General features: G+C 49.7%; 2 protein-coding genes across 2 annotated transcripts in view; one reads left to right on the top strand and one right to left on the bottom strand.

Moving 5' to 3' along the window:
* The window catches only part of Urb1 (URB1 ribosome biogenesis homolog), a 59,006-nt gene extending 48,620 nt beyond the window's left edge, over positions 1–10,386 (top strand). Inside the window, exons 31-39 of the mRNA XM_036203290.1 lie at positions 215–375; positions 821–932; positions 2,044–2,150; positions 2,599–2,742; positions 4,319–4,428; positions 5,818–6,015; positions 7,096–7,337; positions 8,225–8,824; positions 9,625–10,386. Of these exons, the coding sequence (XP_036059183.1) occupies positions 215–375; positions 821–932; positions 2,044–2,150; positions 2,599–2,742; positions 4,319–4,428; positions 5,818–6,015; positions 7,096–7,337; positions 8,225–8,824; positions 9,625–9,878 (1,928 nt within the window). The 3' untranslated portion in view covers positions 9,879–10,386. The remainder of the gene's footprint in view (positions 1–214; positions 376–820; positions 933–2,043; positions 2,151–2,598; positions 2,743–4,318; positions 4,429–5,817; positions 6,016–7,095; positions 7,338–8,224; positions 8,825–9,624) is intronic.
* Positions 10,387–10,795: 409 nt separating this feature from the next.
* Positions 10,796–24,309, bottom strand: LOC118593771 (melanocortin 2 receptor accessory protein). The gene is made up of 3 exons (XM_036203291.1): positions 23,758–24,309; positions 13,551–13,650; positions 10,796–12,606 (listed from the first exon to the last, which is right to left on the bottom strand). The coding sequence occupies exons 1-3, from the start codon at positions 23,861–23,863 to the stop codon at positions 12,423–12,425; spliced, it is 390 nt and encodes a 129-aa protein (XP_036059184.1). The 5' UTR covers positions 23,864–24,309; the 3' UTR covers positions 10,796–12,422.
* Between the last annotated feature and the right edge of the window lie 297 nt (positions 24,310–24,606).

Raw genomic sequence — 24,606 nt, 5'->3', positions numbered from 1 at the left:
CTGTGCTTAGAACTGGCCAGTGTTGTAGAAACAGTACTCATTGCCACCGAAGAGAATGTACTCTTGTCCAGTCTCAGCAGTCAGAGAGAGACGCTTGTTTTCTGTGTCCAGCCCGAACAGCTGGCATTGGTGGGAAGTAAAAGAAATCCTGTAGGTTGTACAAGAATCATGAAATTTGGATCATGTGTTTAATGCTATAATTTACTTTCTGTAGAGTTTGTGGTGGATTGTCGAAAATTTCTGGATTCAAATGCTCTGGGTCTGACTGTCGCAGCCCTTAGCAGCCATGACCCCCAGATGCGAGCTGCAGCCTACTCTGTCCTAGCAGCCTACTACTCACACCTGGAGGGGGCTCGCTTCCGGGAACAGTCCCAAGTGAGTAGGAACTGGATAGATCTGTGGAGGTGCAGGTGAGGCTTTGGGGCAGGAGGAAGAGTATGGAAAAGGCGTGAGTGAGAGGCCCTGCTCAGGCCCAGCTCAACCTTGGGAGCCTGCCTTCTAACTCCAGGGCCCACTGGGAAGGCTTCCCCTGCACCCTGCTTTCTTGTGGCTAGACACAATGGTTGGCCTTCTGTTGAATGTTCACTAAACTCAGTGGTGAAGGCAGCTGTTACCCACACCATCTGACCCCAGAAGCCCACGCCCCATGGTGCTAGCAGAACAGGAGCAGACTGGACCTTAGGGAGTCCAAGAGGAAGGCGCACAGTGTCCTGCTATAGCTTCCTGTTTGTCCCCAGGCCAGCAGGAGCAGGCACTCCCTGCAAAGCTGTGAGCAAACAGACACATTCTGAAAATGCTCATCTTTTTCCCCTCTGTTCAGGTTCTGTACCTGTTGGATGTTGTCCGTAATGGAATTAAAGCTCCAAACCTGAGACTCCCCTTTACCGTGGCTCTTTTCATTGCCAAGGCAGCGCTACAGATCCTGAAACCAGGTACCCACGTAGATTCCGGGGGAGGAGAAACATAGAGCCAAGGTTGGTGGAGCCAGTCCCACGGGGCTTCACTGTAGAGCACCCCCTGCCTCTAGGACTGCTATGAGACGTCAGGAGTCGTGCACTTCAAAGCCTTGTAGGTTGCCTGCACAGCATACACGCATCTGAGTTCACAGCTGCTCTGCTGACACTATCACTCACTGAGCATGCTTACCAGAGGCCGTGGTGTGTGTGGTTCCGGGGACTCAGCTGGATAACCCAGGATGTTATAGCACAGCTCATGGGGAACAGGGCCACCTCTGAAAGGACACACAAGTAACAGGCCTCGATTCACCAGAAGGCCCTGGTGGGTTAATCAGAGAAAAACCAATAGAAGGTTGGTACCATTGGGGACCCCAGGGCTCTGTTAGTCTAGCAAGGTCATAATCTCAGCTGAGAAAACAGCCCCCACCTGACTCCCACCTCCTCACCAGCTGAGGCCCCCAGGAGAGATAGTGTGTCAGTTAGTGTGTAGTCAAGTGTACAATCAAGTTACTCTTAGAAGTCAGGTCTGGTTTTCATCTGTCATAGAACTTGTGTGACATGGGTTTCCTTCCCTGCCTTGGAAACTTGTGGAGGGAGTTAAATAATTATCACTTTGCTGTTAGGAGAAAATAGAGCAGAGATCAGATGTTCATGGTTGTAGTCTCCATTGAGCCCATAGTGCCTGGGTATGGCTGTCATACCAATCCTCATGCCAAGGAAGGTCATGTGTTGGTGACCAGTGACCCCTCAGCTGGACTTTGACAGTGCAGCAGGGAGAGGGGGAGGGTACCATCCCTGCCTTATATTCTGGAGCCAGATGTCTGAGTGAGCCTCCCTCCTGGGCCAGCTCCTTTCTAGGAGAGACTCAAAGTAGGCAGTGTGGGCCCTGGGCTCTTGTCGATGGCCAAGTCCAGGAATGGTTTCTAAACCAGAAGTGGTCTTGGGTTTCCAGTCATATTCTGGTTCGTAGGGATTAGTAATGAGGAGAAGGAAGCAGAACCTCTGCTGTGTAGGGCTTGATCCCTAGTTCATATCCTTGCCAGCCTGTGCCACAAGGTTGTGAGTGACTGTCTGCCTGTGTTCTCAGAGGAGCACATGTACTGGAAGATCAGCAAGTTCCTGCTCTCCCACGACAACTTGAACATGGACAAACTGCCGGGCTTCTACCAGTTCTTCTACAGCTCTGACTTCCAGGTAGTGCTGCCAAGTCCTCAGGGCCCCCGAGACTCCTGACCAGGAGTGCTCTGCCGCTACATCTCCTTTGTCCCCAGCACCATGGCACAAACGGTGCAGAGCAAGGTCACAGGAAGGAACCGTTTGTGCTGCCCCCAAAGCCAGACACACACGCTCCTGTGTCTTGGCACTTCTCGAACTTCCTTAAGCGTCCCTGTGTATTTCCTTGCTGAGTCCCTGGACCAAGTATTGCATACCCTTCCGTAAAACTCCCACCACTTACACATGGCTCAGCGTTTAACTTGACTTGCCCTTGGATTTCTGAGCTGATAATGGAATCAAGGATGGGATGAGACTCTTAATGATGTCAGGCCAGAGCTGTTGCCCTCGCCTGGAAACAGTGGTGTTTGAGTGTCCAACGAAAGGGCTGTAACTTACCTAACAGTGCTTTCTTGTTTTTCTGGCCTAGCAAAAAACGGAGCAGGAATGGGTGTTGGGAATCCTGCGGCAGGGGATTAGAGACAAGCAGTGCTATGAGCTGTGCTCCAGGAGAGGGGTGCTCCACATCATCCTGTCTTTCTTCAGCAGCCCTTTGTGTGACGAAGTGGCTCAGGTGAGCATGTTCCTCGGGTCCACTGCACAGCGGACTGTGCTCTGGGGTCCTCCCAGTTGTCTGTCCCCTGACAGGTAGTTTTCTTTGTGGCTTTCTTACCATGCCCCTGGTGATAGGAAGAAAGGTCTCTGCCTCTTTATTTTACCAAGGGAAAGGTGCTGATTGCTGATCATAAGCCTGTGGAGTTGGCCAAAAAGCCAAGATGCAAATTGCACCACATAGTGACAGGAGCCCTCTAGCTCCCAGCTTTCAGGTGGTGTCTGGAGACCTTTGCAGAAGGATCCCAGCCCTCAGACTGAGGCAGGAGGATTCAAGGCCAGCCTGGAATGCATAAGATGAACCATGTTCCAAATAAGTAAATGTTGGCCTGTGGACAGTCACACTGTGTGTTCAGTTTTGTTAGTTCATATCAGTTATATTATTCTTCTGCGATGTATTCTTTCTGTTTTTGGAACACGGTCTCCCTTTGTAGCCCTGGCTGGCCTGAAGTCTGATTTTCATGTGGCTGCCTTTGAACTTGCAGTGTCCCTCCTGCCTTTCCTGTGCTGACTCTTCAAAAGTTGCCACTGTATGTAGTCCCTAAGTATAAGCACCGGACACACGGCCTCTTCGGTTGTTTTGTGAGGTCATAACTTCTTGCGTCCCTTCCCCTGTCACCATGCACTGATGTATAAGCTCCAGAGGGCTATCTCAGGCTGGATCCATCTTTTTTGACTGTCCAGTGTCAATGTCATCTAACTAAATGACAGTTTACGGTTTTCACTAAAGCTTTAAAATGGCACTCTGAATTTCAATTAAAGATTTAATTCTTAATTTGCCTTTGATTTGGGGAGAATTGAGAGTTAGGACTGCCTTCCTCACCCCTCAGGAATCTGAGTTTGCCCTGACCCCTCACTGTGTCCGGGAGCAAGAGCTGATTCTATGTTTTCTAAATAAATAGACAAGCTGCTGAAAGAAGTAATGGGAAAAGACTGAGGTGCCTCGATTAATTCTTAGCCTGGCCAGATTTTATTTCTGTCTTGTGTAAGACGTGGGGGTAACAGTCAGGATTAAGAAACACAGTGTGATAAGTGGAATTTGAGCATGGCAACTTTACTTTTATAGTAAGAGAATTCTGAGCTGCTCAGAAGCAGTTAAGGACAGTCCTGTGTTGACGGTCTCCCTTCTTAGTGGAGAGGACAAAATGGGCTCCCAGGGGCAGCAGGTCACAGCTGGGCTGGAAATTCTGGGGTCTATACTGTGTCCCACCTGGACTGTCATGTATCTGAGCTATGTGGTTTTCATGGTGCATGTCTGCTATGGGTCAGTTCCATGATGGATTATCAGAAGTGAGGCTCTCTCCAAGGCCTGCTGACTGCTGGGAGTCTGTCTTCTGTCATTTGCATACTGATGCATTTTGAAATCACTCTTTTGGAGCTGGGCCTAGTGGCTAGTGCTTATGATCTCAGCCCTCAGGAGTCTGGGACCAGTGTGAGTCCCTATCTAAACCATATTAAAAGTTAAAACAGTGGGAAGGAAGATTCACTTTTAGTTGAGTAAGTTTGTCCACTAAGGAGTGACTTTTGGGACTTTGCAGAATTGGATTCTGGAAATTCTGCAGAATGTTGCCCACATCACCAGATCTGCCTATGAAGTCATCCGTGACTATAGCCTTTTAACATGGATTTTACACATCCTTGAGAGCAGGTATGTACTGTTTGCATGAGCTATGTGTTCATGATACCTCTAAGCATTTAAGTATCAATAGTGGTGGCCTACTGATACTCCTGTGAGCTTGCAGCCCAGCTCCTGGTAACAGCCAAAGGACCTTTCTTCCATTAACTCCTGCTTTTCAGTGTCTCTTGTCTGCCTTGGATTGAAGCACAGCAGCATCTGCTTTGGCAGAACCCCACTGGCCTTCCTGTCTTTATATCACACTCATCCACTGGGGTCAGCTTTATAGAGGGCTTGACACAGTATCCTGTCACCTGAGCCTCTGGTTCTGAAAGGCTTGTTGAAATGCCCAGTGAAGGTAGATGAGTTCTTAAGCACTGGGTGGGGGATTGGGCAGGGAGGAGCCGGTGCTACAGTGTGGAGGATTGGACAGAAGGTGTCTGTCATTTCTTGTCGTCTCCCTCACTGTGAGTCTGTGGAAGGCTGGGGCCCCTGACACAGCCACACTGTCAGGAGGGCTCTGTCTGTGACAGGGCACCTGTAATATGCCAGGGCCACTGGGTCTTTTTGTTCTTATCCAAAGTAATTTCAGCTCTTTGAGAAGCTGACTCCAGGGCACATGTGCAAGCTGCAGCCCTGGGAACTCTGCGTACTTAAGATCCTATTTGCCACCACACCAAATGACTTCTTAGGGTACCGCACCTCATCCGCAAGAGGTTTGTGGCACTGTTACATCATAAGCGTGGTGTTGCCGAAGATGCTCCTTCATTGATTTATTTTTGCCCAAAGCTTAGATTAAATGATCTTTTACTCCTAATATAAAAACTGGGTGTTCATACCTGGGAATAAGCACTGCCAGACATTGGCATTCAAGAGATACTTTTCTAAAGGTTCTTGTGCAGACTTCATGACTTGTGCATGTAATCCTGCCACTCAGGAGGCTGTGTCAGAGGATTTCAGGGGGTTCGAGGCCAGTCTGGGCTACCATGCCAGACCTTACCTCAAAAAGACAAATAGAATAAAATCTTTCTAAAAGAAAGAAACAGCTTAAACCTTATCTTCCAACATCAATAACTTAAAGACTTTCAGATTTTTTTTTTTTAAGGCATAATTGGCCAATAGCCTGTCCCATAATAACTTCATTTATAGCTCAAGTTGCTACTGTATCCACAGTGCCGTTCTTACTGTACTTCAGGGACTTGGGACAGTTTTCTGGTTAGAAAGTGGTCTCGCGACCTCATCCTGGCTTGATGCTGCATTCCTACATCAGGTACCTTGTTTTTACTTAGCACATGTGCTTTGTGGTGAGGGATGAACAGATCGGACTACTGAAGGCAGGGCTATCACTGGCGTTCTGGCCTTCTCTGTGGCCCCCATCTCAGCTTCACAAATTGGCTCCCCTGCTGCCATGTTTGCTTTCAGATTTGTGGAGACTCGGCTGCTCTCCAACGTGATCTCCTTGCTGCACACCCTGTGGGTGACCAACCTGGGCAACAAAGCACCGGAGCAGGGCGGCCAGCCACCTTGCCAGCCTGGCTCCCATGAGTCCCAAAAGATGCTTGCATTGCACATGGTCAGCGAGTTCCTGTATGTTCTCATCGCGCTTACAAAGCACCTGAGGTGAGCCCGTCGTGAGGTACTCTGCTGTGCAAGTCGAGGCAGTAGTGGCCATTGCTGCTTCTTCCTCTCTGTCACCTGTGGTCACCACCTCTCCCGCACCCGGCAGGTGAAGCCTGAGCCGTGCGTGCATGGGGCCGGAGTGCTGCACCAGCACCAGGACGTGTCGTGGTTCCATCCTCATTTTCATTTCGGTCTCCACGGCTCTCACGGAGGCCCTGAAAGCCTAGCAGACTGGTAGAGCCCACAGTGCATCATGCTAGGCATTTTAGCAGGAAAAACATCTAGGTGGCGCCCCCACCACACCCCCACATTCTTGAACAAATGAGGTTCCACAGAAGAGCATGTTTTCTGTGACCTTACCTCAGCCAGTCCTCACCACCTCTCAGCCTGCAGAGATGCACATGGATCCTCGAGCTCATCAGTCCTGGCAGCTTCTTTGAATCGGGTGCTAGTTTCCACTGGGAGCTGAATTCTCCTCAGAGTCAGTGTTGGAGAAAACGTGTACTTAGATTTCTCATGTTGGGAGTTGACGTGTGTCGGGGGACAGAATGGGGCTCGGAATGGAGGCATTCTTTGATAAGAACAGGGCAGTTGGTTTCAGTTGTCCCAAATTAAGTTAAGACTGCCTGGCAACCAGACCTCTTGCTTTGGGGTTGTCTGGCACATTGCTCCCGACAGCTCGTGGTCCTTGGGAATGAGGGTTTAGCATCCAACCTTGTGTGTAGCAGATGACATGAAAAGACTGGAGAGCTGTCCTTCCTCCACTCAGGCTTTCCTGTGAGGTGGTCCTGACCAGGGCCTGCTGAGCTGCAGAGGACTCAGCATCCCAGGGTGGAGTTGTGTGGCACTCCCGTGGCCCTGACCAGCCCCCATCTTCCTTCTTGGCTTCCCCCATTTAGCTTAGCTTTCCAAGAGATTTCTCAGGTTCCAGGTCTCTCCAGAGTGCCTCACTTTTCCTCTTCCCTGACTGGTTTGGCCTTCAAAAGAAGTGTAGTTTGTGTGGCCCTGACTGTCCTGAGCCTGACCCTGAGTCAGGACAGGGTCAGCTTTTCTCAGTCTGTAACTTTGACTTCCAAACAGACCCACCTTGGCCTCCGCCCAGCTCATCAACTTCTTCTGGACACTTGAGTCTGTGCTGACTTATCGGGCCGCCGTCCTAGAGACCTTCAGGGAGATGGGCCGGTTCACTGTGAACGAGGTGACGCTTTCCACCCCAGACGTGCTGGTCCTCTTATATAAGTGGAGCCTCATTGAAAGAGACACCAAGCTCCAAGGAGCCCTGAAAGCCGTCATTGAGCAGCACCAAGTCAAGGACCTCATGAGTGAGTTCTAGACCTCCTCACTGCCCTCCCTCAGCCACAGTTCAGAGCTGACGTGCACAGAGCCAAGTGGGGACTTTGAGTTTCAGCCCCAGTGCCTGGTGGCCTTTTTGCCTTTAGATATGTCAGTATCCAAATGTGTTAGCTTTATGGCACTGTGACAAAATACCTAAAAAGATAAAAAGGGACCTGGGATCAGATACACCTTCAAAGGTACACTGCCAGTGACCTACTTTCCAATGTTTCCACATCTCCCCATAGCCTGTTAAGCTATAAGTGCATAAGTGTATTAATCCCTTCGCCCACAAGATCAGGACCTTCCTGAACCATTCACTTCAACACTGCTGCATTGGGAGTAAGCCTAAAACACAAAGGCTTCGGGGGATGGAGGAGATCCAAACAGTAATATATGAGTGAGGAGGTACTCGATCGCCTGTAAGGGAGGTACCTGAGAGTGGCTTCTTTTCACCTTGTTTTCTGCTCTGAAGTCAGAAGAACAGATTGGGAAGGCCTGGGAGGAAGTGCAGCCTATACAGCACTGTCACACACACATAAGTGGGCTCTCCAGAACTCACAGAACTGACCATGGCAAAGCATGTTTATAATCCCCATGCTGGGGAGATGGAGACAGGTAGATGCCTGGGGTTGGCTCAGCCAGCCAGTCCAGCCAGATGAGTAAGCCCAGGTCCTCTGAGAGACCCTGTCTCAAAATACTAAGTTAGCTAAAGAGTGCTTAGTGTTCCGTCAAAGGGCCGGAGTTTGTTCCCCAACACCCTCATCGCGCGCGCGCACACACACACACACACACACACACACACACACACACGCACACACACACTCTGTGTGGATGTGGCAACCCTAGCCTCACCTTTTCTCTCTGTCTTTAACAGAAATGCTCAAGGATAAGAACAAGCCTGTGAAAGCTGCCCATGCCAAAGGCCCACGAGGCCGAAAGAAGAGGCATGGAGAGGTGGAGGAGATTGCTGAGCCTGAGCGGGAAGCGTCTAGTTTGGAGACATGCAAAGACCTCCTGAGGGCCACACTGACTCATTGGGGGCCAGTTGTGACCATCCCTGGACCCACTCAGGAGTCTGTCGGACAGGCTACCCCCAGAAGTAAAACACTGGGCTCTACACATGCTGCTGTTTCCTTGGTGGCCAATTGGATGCTGAAGTCATTGGCTGAGCACCCCCTCAGCAGGGCAGAGGCCACAAGACTCCTTGACTGGCTCAAGAGACACATTTTGCCATACCCAGCGGTGGTGGCTGACCTTCTCAGGGACAGTGCTGTGAAGAGTGGCATCTTTAGGCTGTATGGTCACCACTGCAGTACCCAGGGCCTGGCAGAGCCTGCAGAGGATGTGGCCTGCGAGTTCAGCTCTGTGATGCTGCAGTTGTTGGTAGCCCAGGGCCGAATAGACAACCCTTTCCATCCAGCGGTGGAGGCCCTGTGCCTTGACTATCTGAACGAAAAGGATGAAACCCAACGAGGTAATGTGGGCTCTTTGGTCAGAACTAGAGAAACGTGCGGGTGGGAGAGGGTGGGTTAGAAAGTTCTTCAAGTTGGTACTCTGATTTCTAGCTGGGCCCTCAGCAAGACTGGGAGTTACAGAGTGAATGTAAAGGGAGAGCAGGTCTTCCTTCGTGTTTATGATGACAGGCACCCCCTCAGCACCTTAGGGACACTCCATCCTGCAGAGCAGAGGGTGTTTTGACCATAAGTCACCCAAGCAAAACATTGCTGTGTTGCACAATGACCACATGGATATACCCACGTGAGCACATGCCCACACATGCAGTTCATGCTTGGCATTCAGCTGGCATCCAGAGGCTTGGATGCAAAGGTGAGTGGATGAGTGACCTGCCCTGTGGTGGCTGTGAGATGGAGTGGCAGCTGTGTCTTCCATCTGGGAGAATGGAAAGGCCAGCAGGCCGAGCTGCGACCTCACCTGAGAGCAGAAGGAGCAGAGTGAACCTCACCTTTCCCTAAACATGCCCTTGGAGATGATAAATGCCAAGTCAGTGATGGCGCTGGGCATGGGGCCTCTGACCTTGATGGGACTTGGAGTATTTAAGGTCGATACACAATCATCAGAAGAAAGTAAACTGAAAAATGATGAGAAAGGGTAGCACAAGAGGAAATTCATTGTTTATCCACAAGCTCACTTGTGCTTCCCCAGGTTTGGCATAGTGTATCTGGCAGCTGTCCAAAGCCCTATGCATCGTGGGTGGGCGGTTTGTTCTCGTCTGAGCAAGTGCACATCCTAATGGCCTTATCCAACTCTCCCCAGCTCCCGCAGCATTCCTGGTGTCGCTGTACATTAAGGACATCTGGCTGGGGGCCCAGCAGCCAGACACCTTCCTCCATCATGTCAGAATGGTTTGTGAGGCTGCAAAGGACGGGCCACATGGTGAAGCGGAGGCCATTGTTGTGCTGTGCAGGACAATTGACTCCTTGACCCAGACACCTGACTCACCCCTGCCCACCAGCACCCCAGTGGGTTCCAGAAAGCTTAGGGCAAGGTTTCCAGGAGGTGTGAACTGATATGTTCAACTGTTTTCCAGCAGGAAAAGTTAAGAGGCCTTAACTGACCAACACGAGGCTTGGGTGTTGACCTTATAATCAGAGTTGAGTGACTGGGGCACTGCCAGGCCATGAGGCCCTCGGAGGGTTCAGATGGCTGCCATCTCCGGAGTCCCGGAGGGTTCAGATGGCTGCCATCCCCTGAGTCCCGGAGCCCCTGGCTGAGGAAGCTCCCTAAGTGGTGCTGGTAAGGATTCATGGTGTGAAAGCTGAAATGTGAAACCTTGTGTCTGTACATGCCCACAACAGATGTTTAAAGTTGTCTCTGTAAGAAGTCCTAGGAGTAGCTTCTGTGACCTAGGGGACGAGCTCCTGTCTGTTTGCTGTTTTATTCAAGTATGTTGTACTACACCCCTAAGGTAAAATGCCTTCACCTCTACTTTGGGGAGACAGTCTATTTTTCTAAGTTATATTTCAAAGAGGATTTTGAGTTTTATAATGTTTTGATAATAAATAGCCATTTTTGTGAGTCGCTTTGTCCTTTGCTTTCATTTTACAAACTTTATTTCGGAGACCTGCATTTTATGTCAGAATTTAACTTTCATGGTTCACTGTTAGTAGACGTTGTCTCTGGTAGAGGTCAGTATGAAATCTCGTAGATTTTGCTGATGAAATACTCTCTACGCTGGTCCCTTGTGTTAGCTGCCATTTGTGAGCTGGTGATTTAGTTTGTCGTGTGTGGTGTATGTAGTACTGAGAGTGCCTTGGTCTCAACTTAAATGTTTGCACTTTTATGTGCACCTGTGTGTCGTCCTGTCACACAGACAGGCTTGTGTAAGGACAGGGGCCCTTTACCTTTAATGACAGGGAATGGACAAAAGCTCAAGGACACTGACGTGGAAAGTGTTGTTAGATCACGGTTTATTGACACTGTCCCACTTATGGTCCCTCTGACTGGCATGCAGAGGGACAGTGGCTGGAAAGACAGGATCTGGAGCGTGTCCCTATAGCCCAGGCCTCTGAAAGCAACAGAGTGGGGCCACCAGACCTCAAGTTTCCACAGCTCTTCACAAGCTCCAGCCCTCAGCCGTCCCCTAGATTCATGGGTCACAGTGACTTGGTGGGGTTTGATTGCTCCTGTGAGGGGAGCTCACATGTAGTCTGATGGTACCAGCCTCCTCTGCCTTGACCCTGGATAGGAGATGGTGAGAGGTCATGGGTCATGCTCCCTCCCTTCCCCTCTCCTGGCAGTCTGTGGCCAGTGCAGATTGGAGACAGGGAGATAGATGCTGCCCTAGGTGGTGACAGCAATGCAGGGCAGAGCTGCACCTGAGCTCAGGAGCGCGCCTGCTCTCTCCGTCTGTTTAGATTCACCTCCCCCAAGCCTGGTGAGACCACGCCTGGCCCCCACCCTGTGGCAAGTGGGTCCTACGTGGTCTTCCACACCTGGCATGGGGTTACACAGGCAGCCTTCTAGACCCACAGTCTGCAGCTGTGATATGAAATGGATTGCCTCTGTCCTGATGTCAAGATTTGCCTTGTCGTTCCATAGGCAGCGCAGTTACCGCGTCCCTCACTTCCCATTGCACGGGATAGAGGGCATCTAGAGATGGTTAAAGTGTGCCAGAAGTGATGCTCAGCAGGCAGGCTGTGTGCAGATGCGGCACCGTTTTACACAGGGGTTTGCTCATCGTGGTTTTGGCATGGCTCCACCCCAGTCAGTATCAAGAAGCTGCCTTACCGTGAAGGCTGTGGTGGAAAGGGAAGCCATCATTTTAAGAACAGAGCCTACCAGCTCCTGACTGTGCTGGCAGGTGCAGCTGCCGGTTTTCTGGGCCTCGTGCTATCTCTGTTCAACCAGGGCTTTAGGTACTGGACACCCAGTTGTTTGGGGCTCTCAGAGCCATGGTCCCAGAAAGCGGCGTCTGAAATGGGAGCTACTTGCTAGCTTGGAGAAGTCAACGTTCTGGGACAGTGCTGGAGGCTGGCTGGTTCCACTAGCTTAAGGCCCTGCTTCTGACAAGCTCTTTGGGCTCTATCTTGAAAAAGGCTCTGGGGAAGAGAAAGTGTGATCCAGCGGAGCTGGCCTGGGAGGGCACACACTGTTGTATATTGGAGATCTCTCTGTGTCAGTGAGAGCACATGGGAGGTCTGCAGGCTTCCCCAGCATCCTCTCAAGAACCTGTGTGCTAAGTGTATTCAGGCAGAAGGAAGGACAGAGGCAAAGCAAAGGTTAGTACTCTGTATCCTGGTCCATGTTTTATTTTCCTACGCATCCCAAAACAGATGTAAGCAGCAAACAGATTAAGCATGTTCAACAGAATCAGCTATGTCGGGGCAGCCTCTGCATTGTAGCCGGACTATCAATGTGTGATGATCCTCCCTGTAGACTTGGCTGTGACCTGGTCAGTTTTTGCTACATTCATTGTAAATGGTCCATGTTGATTTGAGTGTATCAGTTTGTCAGTCCCACAGTTGAGAAGAAGTTCTGTCTCCAGGCTCACCACTATACCCCCTTGCTTGTTCCTGAGGTCAGCTGATACCCTGGGAAGCCCTATCCCAAGCCTAGTTCCAGGGCAGAGGCAGAGGTGCAGTGGGTGAGGCAGAGGGACTCTGCTGCTGTAACCATTGCTCAGAGCCAGTTCTGCTTCCTGGTTCCTCCGTTGTCTGCGGGGAGGCTCTCCTGAGGCAGAAGGGGAGGTTGAGGCTGTGACTCCATGGGCATATCCGGTGGGGCTGGGGGCTGTGTCTGTGGACAGAGCAAACAGAGGAGAACATCAAAGGGATTGACTAGAGAGTAGTTCTCAGCTGGAGGCTCCCCTGCCCCCCATGCCTGCCCTGCGCCCCTGGGAACCAGGCCTGGAGTCCTTCCTTCAGTGCCGTTCTTGCTTCTGTACCGTCTCTGCTCACACAGCGGCCTACACAGACCCGAGCGAGTCAGCTCCTTCACGGCTACACTGACTATGTCTCTAACTAGGATACCTGTCTTCTGGATTTCCAGGCCACGGAAGTGCTGGGGGCAGTGAACACGGCTGCCTGGCATAAACCTTGGCTGCTGCTTCTGCCTGTGTTGGATTTTATTCACAAAATGGGATGGAGCTCCCTCGTAAGTGGCACGGGGTGAGCAGGGGCCAGGACTAGCTAAGCTGGAGGACCATTCTCGTGTGGCTACCGTGCTACAAAATGATGGCACGGGAGGGGAGCAAAGCTCTTCTCTTCAGGTGCCTCAGGAGCGATAGGAGACTTGTTTCCTGTCTGCCTCTCCCCTCCCCCCATCTGTGTGGAGGGAGGGGAGTGTCCTCACACAGGGTCTCAGGGGTCTTCTTAGATTTCTAAAAAATAGAAAATTGTGTTTGTGTGTGTGTGTCAAAGTGAGTGTATGCCACCCAAAGAGGCCTGCAGAGGATGCCAGATCCCTGGAGTTTGATATCAGGCAGTTGTAAACTGCCCATTGTGAGTGCTGGCCACCCATTGGTCCTCGGGAAGAATAGCAAGTGCTCTTAACTGCTAAGCCGTGGACCACTAGGTGGTTCCACTTCGAACATCACAGGCTGTACTCACAAACTTGTGGAACTACTGATGGTTATTGTTAGGCCATGCTTAGCATGACTGGGTATCGTCCCATTGGGCGAATGCCCTACACAACTACCATTTCACATGGGCATTTGTCCAAACGCCCGCCTCCCTACTTACCTCATCTGCGGGGAGCCTGACCAGGACATGTAGAGCAGAATCAGGAAGAGGAGCACCATGAAAGTTGCCAGGCTCACCCAAAAGGCGATGACGATGGAATCTGCAGGAAGGAACAGAATCGGCTGTGTCAGCCTGACAGCAGAACCGTCCTCAGTGAGAAGTCAGGAGACCAGGCATTCCAGAGCCAGTGTCTCCAAAGTGGTCTCTTCCAGTTGTTGACTGGGAAGGTTTCCAGTAACAGCCACAGAAAGAAAGGGAAGTGTGCAAGCAGCTTTTCCTCAGTTTAGGGTGATATCACTTGATGACAAACTAAATAGAATCTTGGGACTCCCCACAAGCCTTCTCCAGCTGCACTGTTGCTTGGAGGAAGAATCCTGAGTAGTGACTTCATGACTTCCCTTTCATTGAGTGCAGCTTGGTAACAAGGATCCTCTCAGAGCCTTGGTGACAGGCCGCAGTAGGGACTCCATTCTCAGAAACCCAGGAGAACTGCACAGGGCCAATGGGTCCTGTTAAAGGTCAAGGCCCCTACCCCTGTGGAGAAGTGGACTGAGGCCTGGGACAGGGTGTAACTGGCTAGTGACCCTTTCTCAGGGATTGTTGTAGCCAGCACCATGGCCAGATGTGTGGCTCTGGGCAAATGGAAACCAGGGAACACGCTTAGCCTCCTCCATCCTGTGCAGAACCTGGCAGGTCGGGAGGGTTTGTCTCTGAGGCTCTGGTCAGTATCATTTGACAGGTAGCTGGGGGAACAGTCACTATGGTGGGTTTGGGGTGGTTACCTATGGCTATGAGAACTACATGGTAGCCTCAGGACAAGATGTTCAAGCTGGGAGAATCTATACACCCCTCAATGAGTGACAGGAAGAGACTACTGAAGGGTAGTGGGGTGGTTTGAATGAAAATGGCCCCCATAGCTCAGGGAGCGGCACTGTGAGGAGGTGTGGCCTTGTTGGAGGGGGTGTGGCCTTGTTGGAGGAGATGTGGCCTTGTTGAAGGAGGTGTGGCCTTGTTGGAGGGGGTGTGGCCTTGTTGGAGGAGGTGTGGCCTTGTTGGAGGAGGTGTGGCCTTGTTAGAGGAGGTGTGGCCTTGTTGGAGGGGGTGTGGCCTTGTTGGAGGGGGTGTGGCCTTGTTGGAGGGGGTGTGGTGTTGTTGAAGGAGGTGTGGCGTTGTTGAAGGAGGTGTGGCCTTAGAGGAGGTGTGGCCTTGTTGGAGGAGGTGTGGCCTTGTTAGAGGAGGTGTGGCCTTGTTAGAGGAGGTGTGGCCTTGTTGGAAGAGGTGTGGCCTTGTTGGAGGGGGTGTGGCCTTGTTGGAGGAGGTGTGGCCTTGTTGGAGGGGGTGTGGCCTTGTTAGAGGAGGTGTGGCCTTGTTGGAGGGGGTGTGGCCTTGTTGGAGGAGATGTGGCCTTGTTGAAGGAGGTGTGGCCTTGTTAGAGGAGGTGTGGCCTTGTTGAAGGAGGTGTGGCCTTAGAGGAGGTGTGGCCTTGTTGAAGGAGGTGTGGCCTTGTTGGAGGAGGTGTGGCCTTGTTGGAGGAGGTGTGGCCTTGTTGGAGGAAGCGTGTCACTGGAGATGGACTTTGAGGTTTCAGATGCTCAAGCCAGGCCCAGGGACTCTTCTGCCTGCTGCCTACAGATCCAGATGTAGAACTCTCGGCTCCTTCTCCAGCACCGTGTCTGCCTGCACGCCGCCATGCTCCCTGCCTTGACAGTAATGGACTACACCTCTGAACCTGTAAGCCACTCCCAATTAAATGTTTTTATAAGAGTTGCTGTGGTCAGAGTGTCTCTTCACAGCAATAGAAACCCTAAGACAGTCTATCATCCAACAAGTACTTATTAAGCACACCGAGCCCTACAGGGCAACCTTCTGTTAGTGTGCATTGTAATGCTACACAGCTGTGAAAGCTAACATAAACGAAAGGGCCCATGTGTCATATCAAAACAAAAGATATTTATGAATGTTATACAAAAAAGTGAGCAGCCGTCCAAAGGAATGATTGTGGTGTGAGGTGTGTGTAAGTCATCCAAATGGAGATGGGAGTGGAGCTCTGGCTGTAAATGGCATCCCTGCTTTTTAGGCTCTCCAGCCATTCCAAGCCCTGCCCCCCTGTCCCCCGCCACCCACCCCCACGAGGGTACCAACGTCCTTAGATGCTCATGTCCATTATGGAAGCCACATTGTATGTGCATATAGCCTGCACAAGACTACCACAACTTGAATCATCTCCAGATGACTCTGTTCAACATGACTGCATGCAAACAAACAGCTGCTGTCTTCTGAGGGGATAAGGACAAGAGAAAGGTCTGTCCACTTTTAGTACATGCCCAATTGTTTTTAAAATAATTTCAGTCTGGGGATATATAGCACTGGCCATATTTGAAAAGTGTCATCTCTGCTTCCTATGACTCAGACAGGTTAAAAACAAAAACAAAAATTTGTAAAAGTGGACCTTGTGTAGGGAAAAGGGGCCAGCCAGAGAAACCCAGCAGAGCTAGTGAAACTAACACACCCTGGCCCTAAAGCTAGAGCCAAAAGGCTAAAAAGGACCAGTGAACGAAACACAGTTTGACCCCGAAATCAGAGCCATCTCTGCCCCTGACCAACGAAACTAACCAATCCCTGGGCAGAAAATCTCCCTGGAGAAACTCTGCTCCTAAAAAGCTCCATATAAGCCCCTCTGCCTGTTCAGTTGTACACTGCTTTCCCACCCCGACAGAGGCAGCCACTCTCCTGGACTCCTCCTCCCCAAATAAATCTCTCTCAAGAGTCTTGGGTGAAGATCTTCATTCTGAGACATTTCTTAGGGGCACTGAGCAGAAAAAAAACAAACAAAAAAAAAACAAAAAAAAAAACTTGCGGAAACTAGGAGGACTGAGCAAGGCTGAGCAGAACAAAGTAAAACTTTTCGCTGGTAGGGGAGAGTGCTACATTTCTGCAGGGGTTTCCCCTTGAGCAGAGTGAAGTGGACGAAGCAACATCTTGGGCCAGAGAGAAGAACCAGAGCTCTGCTGGGAAAACCCCTTGGGGGAGGGGGGGAGGCGGAGCAAAGCTCAGCTGTAAGGGCTCTCTCTAGGAGAGGAACAGAATTGCTATACCCTGCGGGGTGACCATCCCCTCTGCACCCCAGCTTCAGGTACCACCTGACTTCCCGACAAGTCAGGATACCTATTGCGGCTCCAGCCTCCAGAGCTGTCCTAGTGCGGCCCCAGGTATAGCCTGGCTTCCTGTCAAGTCGGGATACCTCTCCCTCCAGAGCTGTAACATTCACACCCTGGACCTTAACAGTTAATGTCAAAAATGGGGCTTAGGACAGGGGTGACTCATCTGGTAAAGAGCCTACGCACAAGCAGGAAGACCTGAGCTCAGATCCCAGGCATGCATGGAAAAACCAGGTGCTCATCTGTAACCCCATTGCTGGGGATTAGGGGGTGAAAACAAGTTTATCCCCTGAGATCACCAGCCAGCCAGCCAGGCCAACTGATGAGCTGCTGAGCTTCAAGGGCTAGTGATTGACCCTATCTCAATAGGTTAGGTGGCAAGCAATTGATGAAACACACCCAACACTGAACTCTGGTTACACAGGTATATGCACACTTACACATTGTACTGCATACACACACACACACACACACACACACACACACACACACACTCACACAAAAGATGCTGTGCTTGTAGAATGAACACAGGCCCCTGCCTTGTAATCTATCAGCCTTTACAGCATTTATACTCCAGGAAGGGAAGGACGGCAAAGGCCCAAGCTGGCTCTTGCATCCTTCCCTTTTCTGCCCCTAAGCTAAGAAACATTCAACAGTTTAAGGGGACCTATGGGCTCCCAGGAAGTGGGAGACGAGGTCATAGTGGATGTCCTAAGCTGATACATGTCAAGTCCAAAGGAAACTCCAATTCCCCAAACCCCAAAAGGCAAGTCCAAATATCCAGAAATGAGCTCAACCTGACCATAGGAAGATTTCTGGCAGTTGGATAAGTTCCTCTGAATCTGCCAAAAGGAGTCATTTCCCTTTCCTATAGCAGGAGGGACATATCAATGCTGTGTTGGCCCCCAGGTCCCTCAGCATTGCAAGTACCTGTTCCACATTTCAAAGTCCATGCCAGGACCCTATCCCTCCTCACCTCCTCCCTACCCTAAACTCCCTCCAGCACATGGGCGTCCCTGCCCCAGCTACTCATTCTCCTTATAGCCCAGCTATCCCCGCTTGTTCTCGCTCTGCTCCTGCCTCTCTCTATGTTTTCTCTGTTCTCTATTCCCTGCAGCTCTCTCTCCCTCCCCTCTTGAAGATAACCCTGGCCATGTCCAATCTGCTGGCCATTCATCTACATCTTTCTCTCTGCTCTAGACTCTTCCAAATGCCTCTGGCTGCTGTCCTCTCTCTCTCTCATCTACACTAAAAACCTCCTTATCCACAACATAGCTAGTTTATACAGAATCCTTTCAAAAGACCCCTCTGGCTTTCTCAGCATGCCTTGTTACATGCCCATACTCCAGAGAGTTACAATTTGTTTCGTAATCTTCCAGGTATGAGCATATGCTTTCTGAAACTTTCATTTGGGATTTTCTTCTGGATGGGTATTTCTGATTTCTGTGGACATGCTCTCTTTTCCTCTTCATAAAAACGATGAAAAATTTGAGGTCCACAGGTCCTTGTAAATTCACAGGAAACAGCTTCAAGCAGTTAGTAGACAAGAACCTCATTCCTCTCAACCCTCTGCCAGAGCTCTGGTCATTATCCCTGATACCAAGCAGGAAATGAGATGACCCCTTGCCTGGAATTCATTGCCTACAGACAAGTGAAATTTAAATTTTGTCAGACCAAAATGAGGATGAGCAGCCACTAGTCAATTTCCATGCTAAATTCCCTCTCATGTTCCTTTGAAATAGAAAGCCAAGAAAAATAGTAGTTTCTTCCTCTTCTGTTGAAAGTTCATCTTGAGTGTTCACAGAGAACATTTTGTTCTAAGGGCAAGAACCGTCATCCCCAGCATCTGAGATTCTCACACCCGTGGGCTTGTTTTTACAAAGAACCCCTGGCTGGGCTGGGAATGAAACCAGTTAATATACAGAGAGCCCCCAGCTTCCTCTCCCTGCCTGCCTGCCCATTCTTTTCCATTCCTCTTTTCCTCCTCCGGCTCTGCCCTGACCTCCCTCCCTTAGTTCCCTCCTCTCTTCCACCCTCCTTCCACTCCTCCCTTTCCTGGTTTGCACTATGGACTGTGAAAAACCGAACACCACAGAGGATTCACCAGATTCTGAACCATGTGCAGCATTGCATGCTGTAGTTCCGGATACTTGGGAACTGAGGCAGGAGGACTGCTGGACTGGCCTGGCCCACATAGCAAGACCCCACTTCTAAGGCAAATTGCAGCAAGCACGGATGGGCTTCACCTTACGGTATAGGACTTCCCTGACGAACCTGAGTGTGTCAGCCAGCTGCACAACACTGTAACGAGATCCCTGAAGCACACACACCGCTTAAAAGGAGCACGGTCTATTTGGTCACAGTTTTAGAGACTTGAGTCTGGGTTGCTCAGTGTGTCACTTTGGTGCTTTGGTGAGGCTGGGGGCCATGGTGCAGAGCATATGATGAATAAGACTGCTCACATCACGGACGTACTGCCAATGACCTCACCGCCTCTCGCTAGGCCCCACCTCTTAGAGGGTCCATTACTGCTCAACATCCCCTCAGGCCTTGACTGGACCTTTAGTGTATGATCGTAGGAGTTAATTAAACCACCCCAGAGAAGGTGCTTCAGTGTATGAGCAAGAGTGAGTGAACTCTGTTTGATGTCACCAACCTTCCAGGGTTCTGGTAGGAATCGGCTTCAGTTCTTGCTGCTGCTGCTGCTTATTTGTTTATCTTTGTTGGGGAATAGCAAAATGGAAAAAGCCCAGGCAGACTGCTTTTAATTTCACATTGTGACCTTTTCATTTCCTATTTATGATCTCGGTCAATCTGACATTTTCTTACATCTCTAAATCTTGTTTGTCTCCAATAGTGCCTATTATATTAAGTATTCAGATGACTGAACAAAATAAATGTCCCTGGTATGGTTTCTCCTTCAGTGCCTATGATTTCTAAGGAGAATTAAGATCCTTGTTTTTGTTGAGGGTTTTATGGCCAATGATGCAGTGTCACCTTGTCCTCTGACCTCACAGAGTGCTAGTCATCAATCCTAGGGTCTGTTCTCTACCCCTGTTTCGTCTGGGTTCATGGCTACCTGGGATAAAAGCTACATTTCCAAGCTTCCTTTTCAGCTAGGTTCTATCTAGTGGAGTATGAGAAGAACTGGCCCTGGCGTCCTCCTCCAGCCACAGCTAGACTTCTTGTACTTTGCATCCTTTCTTATTCCCTTTCTCCATTTTTCTGCACAGCTGTGGGTGGTGAAGTCATCAGCAAAGCCTGGAGCATGGAGTTGAGTGACATGTCTCAGGAAAGCTAGAGAAGTGAGTCCTGTCACCTAGTGCCTAAGGACTTCGTGGGGCCACCTCACCACCCTACTCTGGCCGGCCCTTGTGTAAAAGAGCCACCAACTTGTGTTGCCTCTGTTCTCCTGTGAGTTGCCATCAGTGGTCCTTACCGTGGCTTTCTCCTGGAACACACCAGAACAACAAAGACAAATCCAAATGAAAGCTCATTCTACCACAGAGAGATTTTCCCCCAAGTTTATCTATTAATCAAATACTCAGAGCCCTCCTCTAACTAGTTCCCAGAAACAAATCACCCTGAAAACTTGCACATCATTTCTCTCCAAAGATGTTTCAGAAACTGGGCTGTGGGTGTCTAAATCAGTTTCAAATCAAAGGGTTCCAGTAACAGAATCATTCAAGTGTCATGCCTTGCAAGGACATTTGATGAAAGTTTATTCCAAAGCAAACATTGTGACATCTTTCTTTAAATGTCACTTTCAGGATTTATGTCATGTGCATGGGACATTGAAATTTGCTGAGGACCATTTGCTGAGGACATTGAAATCATGGGGAAAGTCTGAAATTGATGTTCCTCATGGAAGAAGAGAGTCTTATGCAGCCTTTGTTTTATGTGTCCATTGAGCTCCCTGTTTTTGGAAGAGTTTGATGAACGGTGTGTTTCTGCTCTCCTTCCCTGAGCTCTTGGAGAAGCAGGTGAATAGACAGCATTATTGAAACTGCCAGAGGCAGGGCAGCAGCAGAAGTCAGTTTGTACTGTGACAAATTCTGTCTAACCCATAATTAAAGGGAAGGAGACATGTGGACCATGGAGGTAGATACTAGAGCACTAAAGCCCGCTGTTTTTGAAGGAGGCCCCACCCATCCCACTGCCCTCTGAACAGGAACACTAGCCAGTCACTGGAGACTCATCTGATCAGAATAATTCCTTTGTCTCTGTAAGATCGGAATGTAGGATTGGTTCTCTTCTTACCTTGGCAGCCAAGAAGGGACAGATACAAAATCAAACCCTCCAACTCTGATGGGTTCTTCCAAAGCCTCTCTGCATATTCTACTGGGTTGACACATCTCTATGAAACAGTCATGAGCCGCATTGAGAACTACAAGGCTCACGTCCTTGTAAAGTGCTTCTAACAGGATTTTGACCTGTCACTGGCATATGGCAGCCCACAGCCTTCAGCTCAGTACTGACTTCCTTTCTCTCCTTTGTTAGAACTGACCTCCTAAGAAACTAGGGCCCTTCAAATGCAAATTAACATTGTGTGTGAAGGCATGTGTATGTCATGGCACACATGTGGAGGTCAGATGACTGTTGGTCTTGCCTTCTACCCTATTTGATACAAAGTCTCATTGCTCCTGTGTACCCCAGGCTAGCTAACTCATGAGTATCCATGGATTTTTTTCCTTTCTTTGCTTCCCATCCTGCCGTATGAGTTCTGGGATTACGGATCTGGGCTTCCATACCCAGTTTGTATGTGGGTTTAGGGACCCAACCTTTGGTTCTCATGCTTTTGCTACAAACACTGAGCCGTCTCCTCAGCTTGCAAATTAATATATTCTTTTCCACATTTATTTATTTATTTATTTATTTATTTATTTATTTATTTATTTATTTATTTGTGTGTGTGTGTGTGTGTGTGTGTGTGTGTGTAGGTCAGAGGGCAACCTGTGGGAATCAGTTCTCTCCTCCTACCACACGGGTCCCAGGAATTGAACTTAAACCATCAGGCAAGGCTGAGTGAGCTCGCAGACTGTAAGACGGCCAACAAGCCTCCCACCCAAAACAGTGGAGCGGCTTTACTGAGCAGGTGGTGACCGAGGGGACATCTTCCACATTCAGAAAGTTCCATTGTCTGAAGGTCTCTCAGCTTTGCATCTGAACAGTGTTCTGTCTTACAAAGCCATCGGAAGGCAAACCTACTTTCTGTGCAGTCAACACGTGTCCTTGGGCTCTGAACTTGTGAGAATATTTACAAGTGGGTGTGTTTTCAGCCCCTACCACTCTCCCTCTGATCAGACCTTCCTTCTTGTGAGTCGTGTGTGCAAAACCCTGCCCCCGGAAGGCACGACTCTACCTTGCACTAGAGCTGTCTAGTGCACAGCAAACCTCCTGCCCCCACAGAGGGCTTCCTATAGTGTTGGGAACAAGGGAAGTCCTCAGGAAACATGGCTGGGCACCTGCATTTGAATACTGCAGGTTGGAAATGAAACCGGAACTCCGCCCGACAGGCTATTCTAGAAGACTGTTCTCAGGGGCACTGCCTGGCTTGTGCTTACTGTCTTAAACACTAGCATTTATTTGTTTTGAGCTGAAATATAACCAGCTATCTCCCTTCCATATGGAAATCATTCCATCCCTATGAGAAATTCATTTACAGTGGGGGAAATATCTACACTTCTTATGGAGTAGGCAGAGTCAGGTCCCCGCCAAGAGCACAGTTCCAGGGCTGTGCCTGTGTGCTCATCACCTTGGCTGACTTTTGACCTTGACTGGATAGCTGGACTGATCAGGGAAGATCGTCCACAAAGTGCCAAGTTGCTCAAGAGATGAATGAAAGCAGATGAGAGACGGATGTTAACTCATGCTTGTCCTCTGCTCAACAGCTGTCGGCAATTTAGCAGAGATTATGACGTCCACCTTAGCGGTGGCAGGAATACTTCTCCCAGCTCTAAATATGGACAGTGAGAAAAAGTGAACTCTGCAGTTTGAAGAAACTCACCCAGCTTACTGGAGTCCCAAACAAAACACCTTCATCAAGAAATAGACCTTCAAAAAGAGAAGTGTGTGTGTGTGTGTGTGGTGGGGGGTGTAGCAGAGAGCTGGAGGGCTTGACTCAGTCCCCAGCATCACAGGGTGAGGGGAAAAGGGCACGTAAGTAGGAGGGGCAGCTATTTGGGGGAAAGAAGGGCCGGGGGAAGGAATCAGGTGTGAGGGAGGGTAACAGGGGGCTGAATATGATCAAAGTCCATAGCTGGTCATGGCAATGCACACCTGTAGTCCCAGCACTTGAGTGACTGAGGCAGGAGGATTTCTGTGAGTTTGAGCAAAATCTGTGCTATATAAGGAGTACCAACGGAGCCAAAGCTAAATAATAAGACGCCATCTCAAAGAAACAAAAATAAGAAATTGCACTATCTACATGTATGAAACCATTACAGCAAAACCCATTATTTTGTACAATTCATATACACTACTAAAATGAATGGAAAAATAAAGTGTAAAAGTAAGTATGTGTGTGCACATGTGCATTGGTCTTAAAAGAACATTCTGGGGTTGGGGATTTAGCTCAGTGGTAGAGTGCTTGCCTAGCAAGCGCAAGGCCCTGGGTTCAATCCTCTGCTCAAAAAAAAAAAAAAAAAAGAACATTCTGCTGGGTTAGCAAGATAGAGGGTTAAACATGCTTGCTACCAAGCTTGACAATTGGGTTTCCATGCTAGGGACCCATGTGGTGGAGAGAGACAACTTCCCCAAGTTGTCCTCTGATCTTCCCAGATGCACCGTGGCACCCCCATCCCCTAAATGAATACATGCATATTTTTAAAAGGAACATTCTTCTTAGTTTATAGCAAGTTAATTCTTAAACTTACTACTGAAAGTTATAGGTACAGTCTGAGTCCCATGCCTGATTCCTTCCCATCTGTGTGTGCAGTATTATCGCTGCCGGGTGAGACTTTGGAGTTAGAAAGTAAAGACAAGACCAGGAACTCCGCCTCATCTAGGACCCAGCCTCTGCCTGGCTGCCTTCCCAGGTTCCAACTTACGCTTGTTGGCTTTCAGCTTCTTTTCGTCCACTGGAATGAGGTCTAAGTAATCCAGGTAATATTCATAGCTGGGGTACGGAACAGAGGCGTTGGTCCTGTTGGCCATGACTGTGGCTGTGGAGGCCAGTGTCTGCTAGCGCCTCACATCCGGAGCTGGGCTGTGGGCCCCAGGGACGACATTGCTTAACTCATTTCTGTCAGAGTCACCCAGGCTCATCTGTGGGTCTCCAGACGTGGGGCCTGCTTATCATAGCTTCACTGGAAGGTCAAGGGGCTGTTCCCATGAACAGCCTCTGTCTGAATCCTGCCTCTCCTGGAAAAAACTACTAGAGTCACGGCTTCCCATTCAGCTCTAGCTTGCCTCTCCGTGAAAGGCCTGGGAAGTGGGCAAGAAATCAGATGCCAGAAGCAGAAAATGACTAGCAGAGTAGACAGAGCAGTTGTTTTCGCCTCTGATATATGAAAAGTTAATAAAACTGCAGGAAAGTCTGGCCATGGCCTTGACACACACTGAGGCCGTTCTTGGCATTATTAAGCAATCAGCAGACCTCTGACTTGGATTCTGAAGGCAGGCCCTGTGCTTGTAACCTCTGTCCTGTGCACAACCAGTTAACTGAAATGGAAAATCCCACCCACCCACCCACTCCCAGGCTGAATGCACCCCCAGCTTTTATTTAAGCCTCCAGGAGCCAGCTGGGTGGTGGCCAGCTGCATTTGTTCAGACCAAAGAGGCGGTGTATCTGGGTCGGTGTCCCACAGGACTGAGCTCTTGGGAAATAAGGCACAAGGGTCTACACAGCTCTGAGCTGACACAGTGTAAGGAGGAATCCAGGCTTCTGTGGGGCCCGC

Source organism: Onychomys torridus, chromosome 12, assembly GCF_903995425.1.
Source record: "Onychomys torridus chromosome 12, mOncTor1.1, whole genome shotgun sequence".
Lineage (NCBI taxonomy): Eukaryota > Metazoa > Chordata > Mammalia > Rodentia > Cricetidae > Onychomys > Onychomys torridus.
Note: the sequence above shows the minus strand (reverse complement) of the source record. Positions and strands in the feature narration are given on the sequence as shown.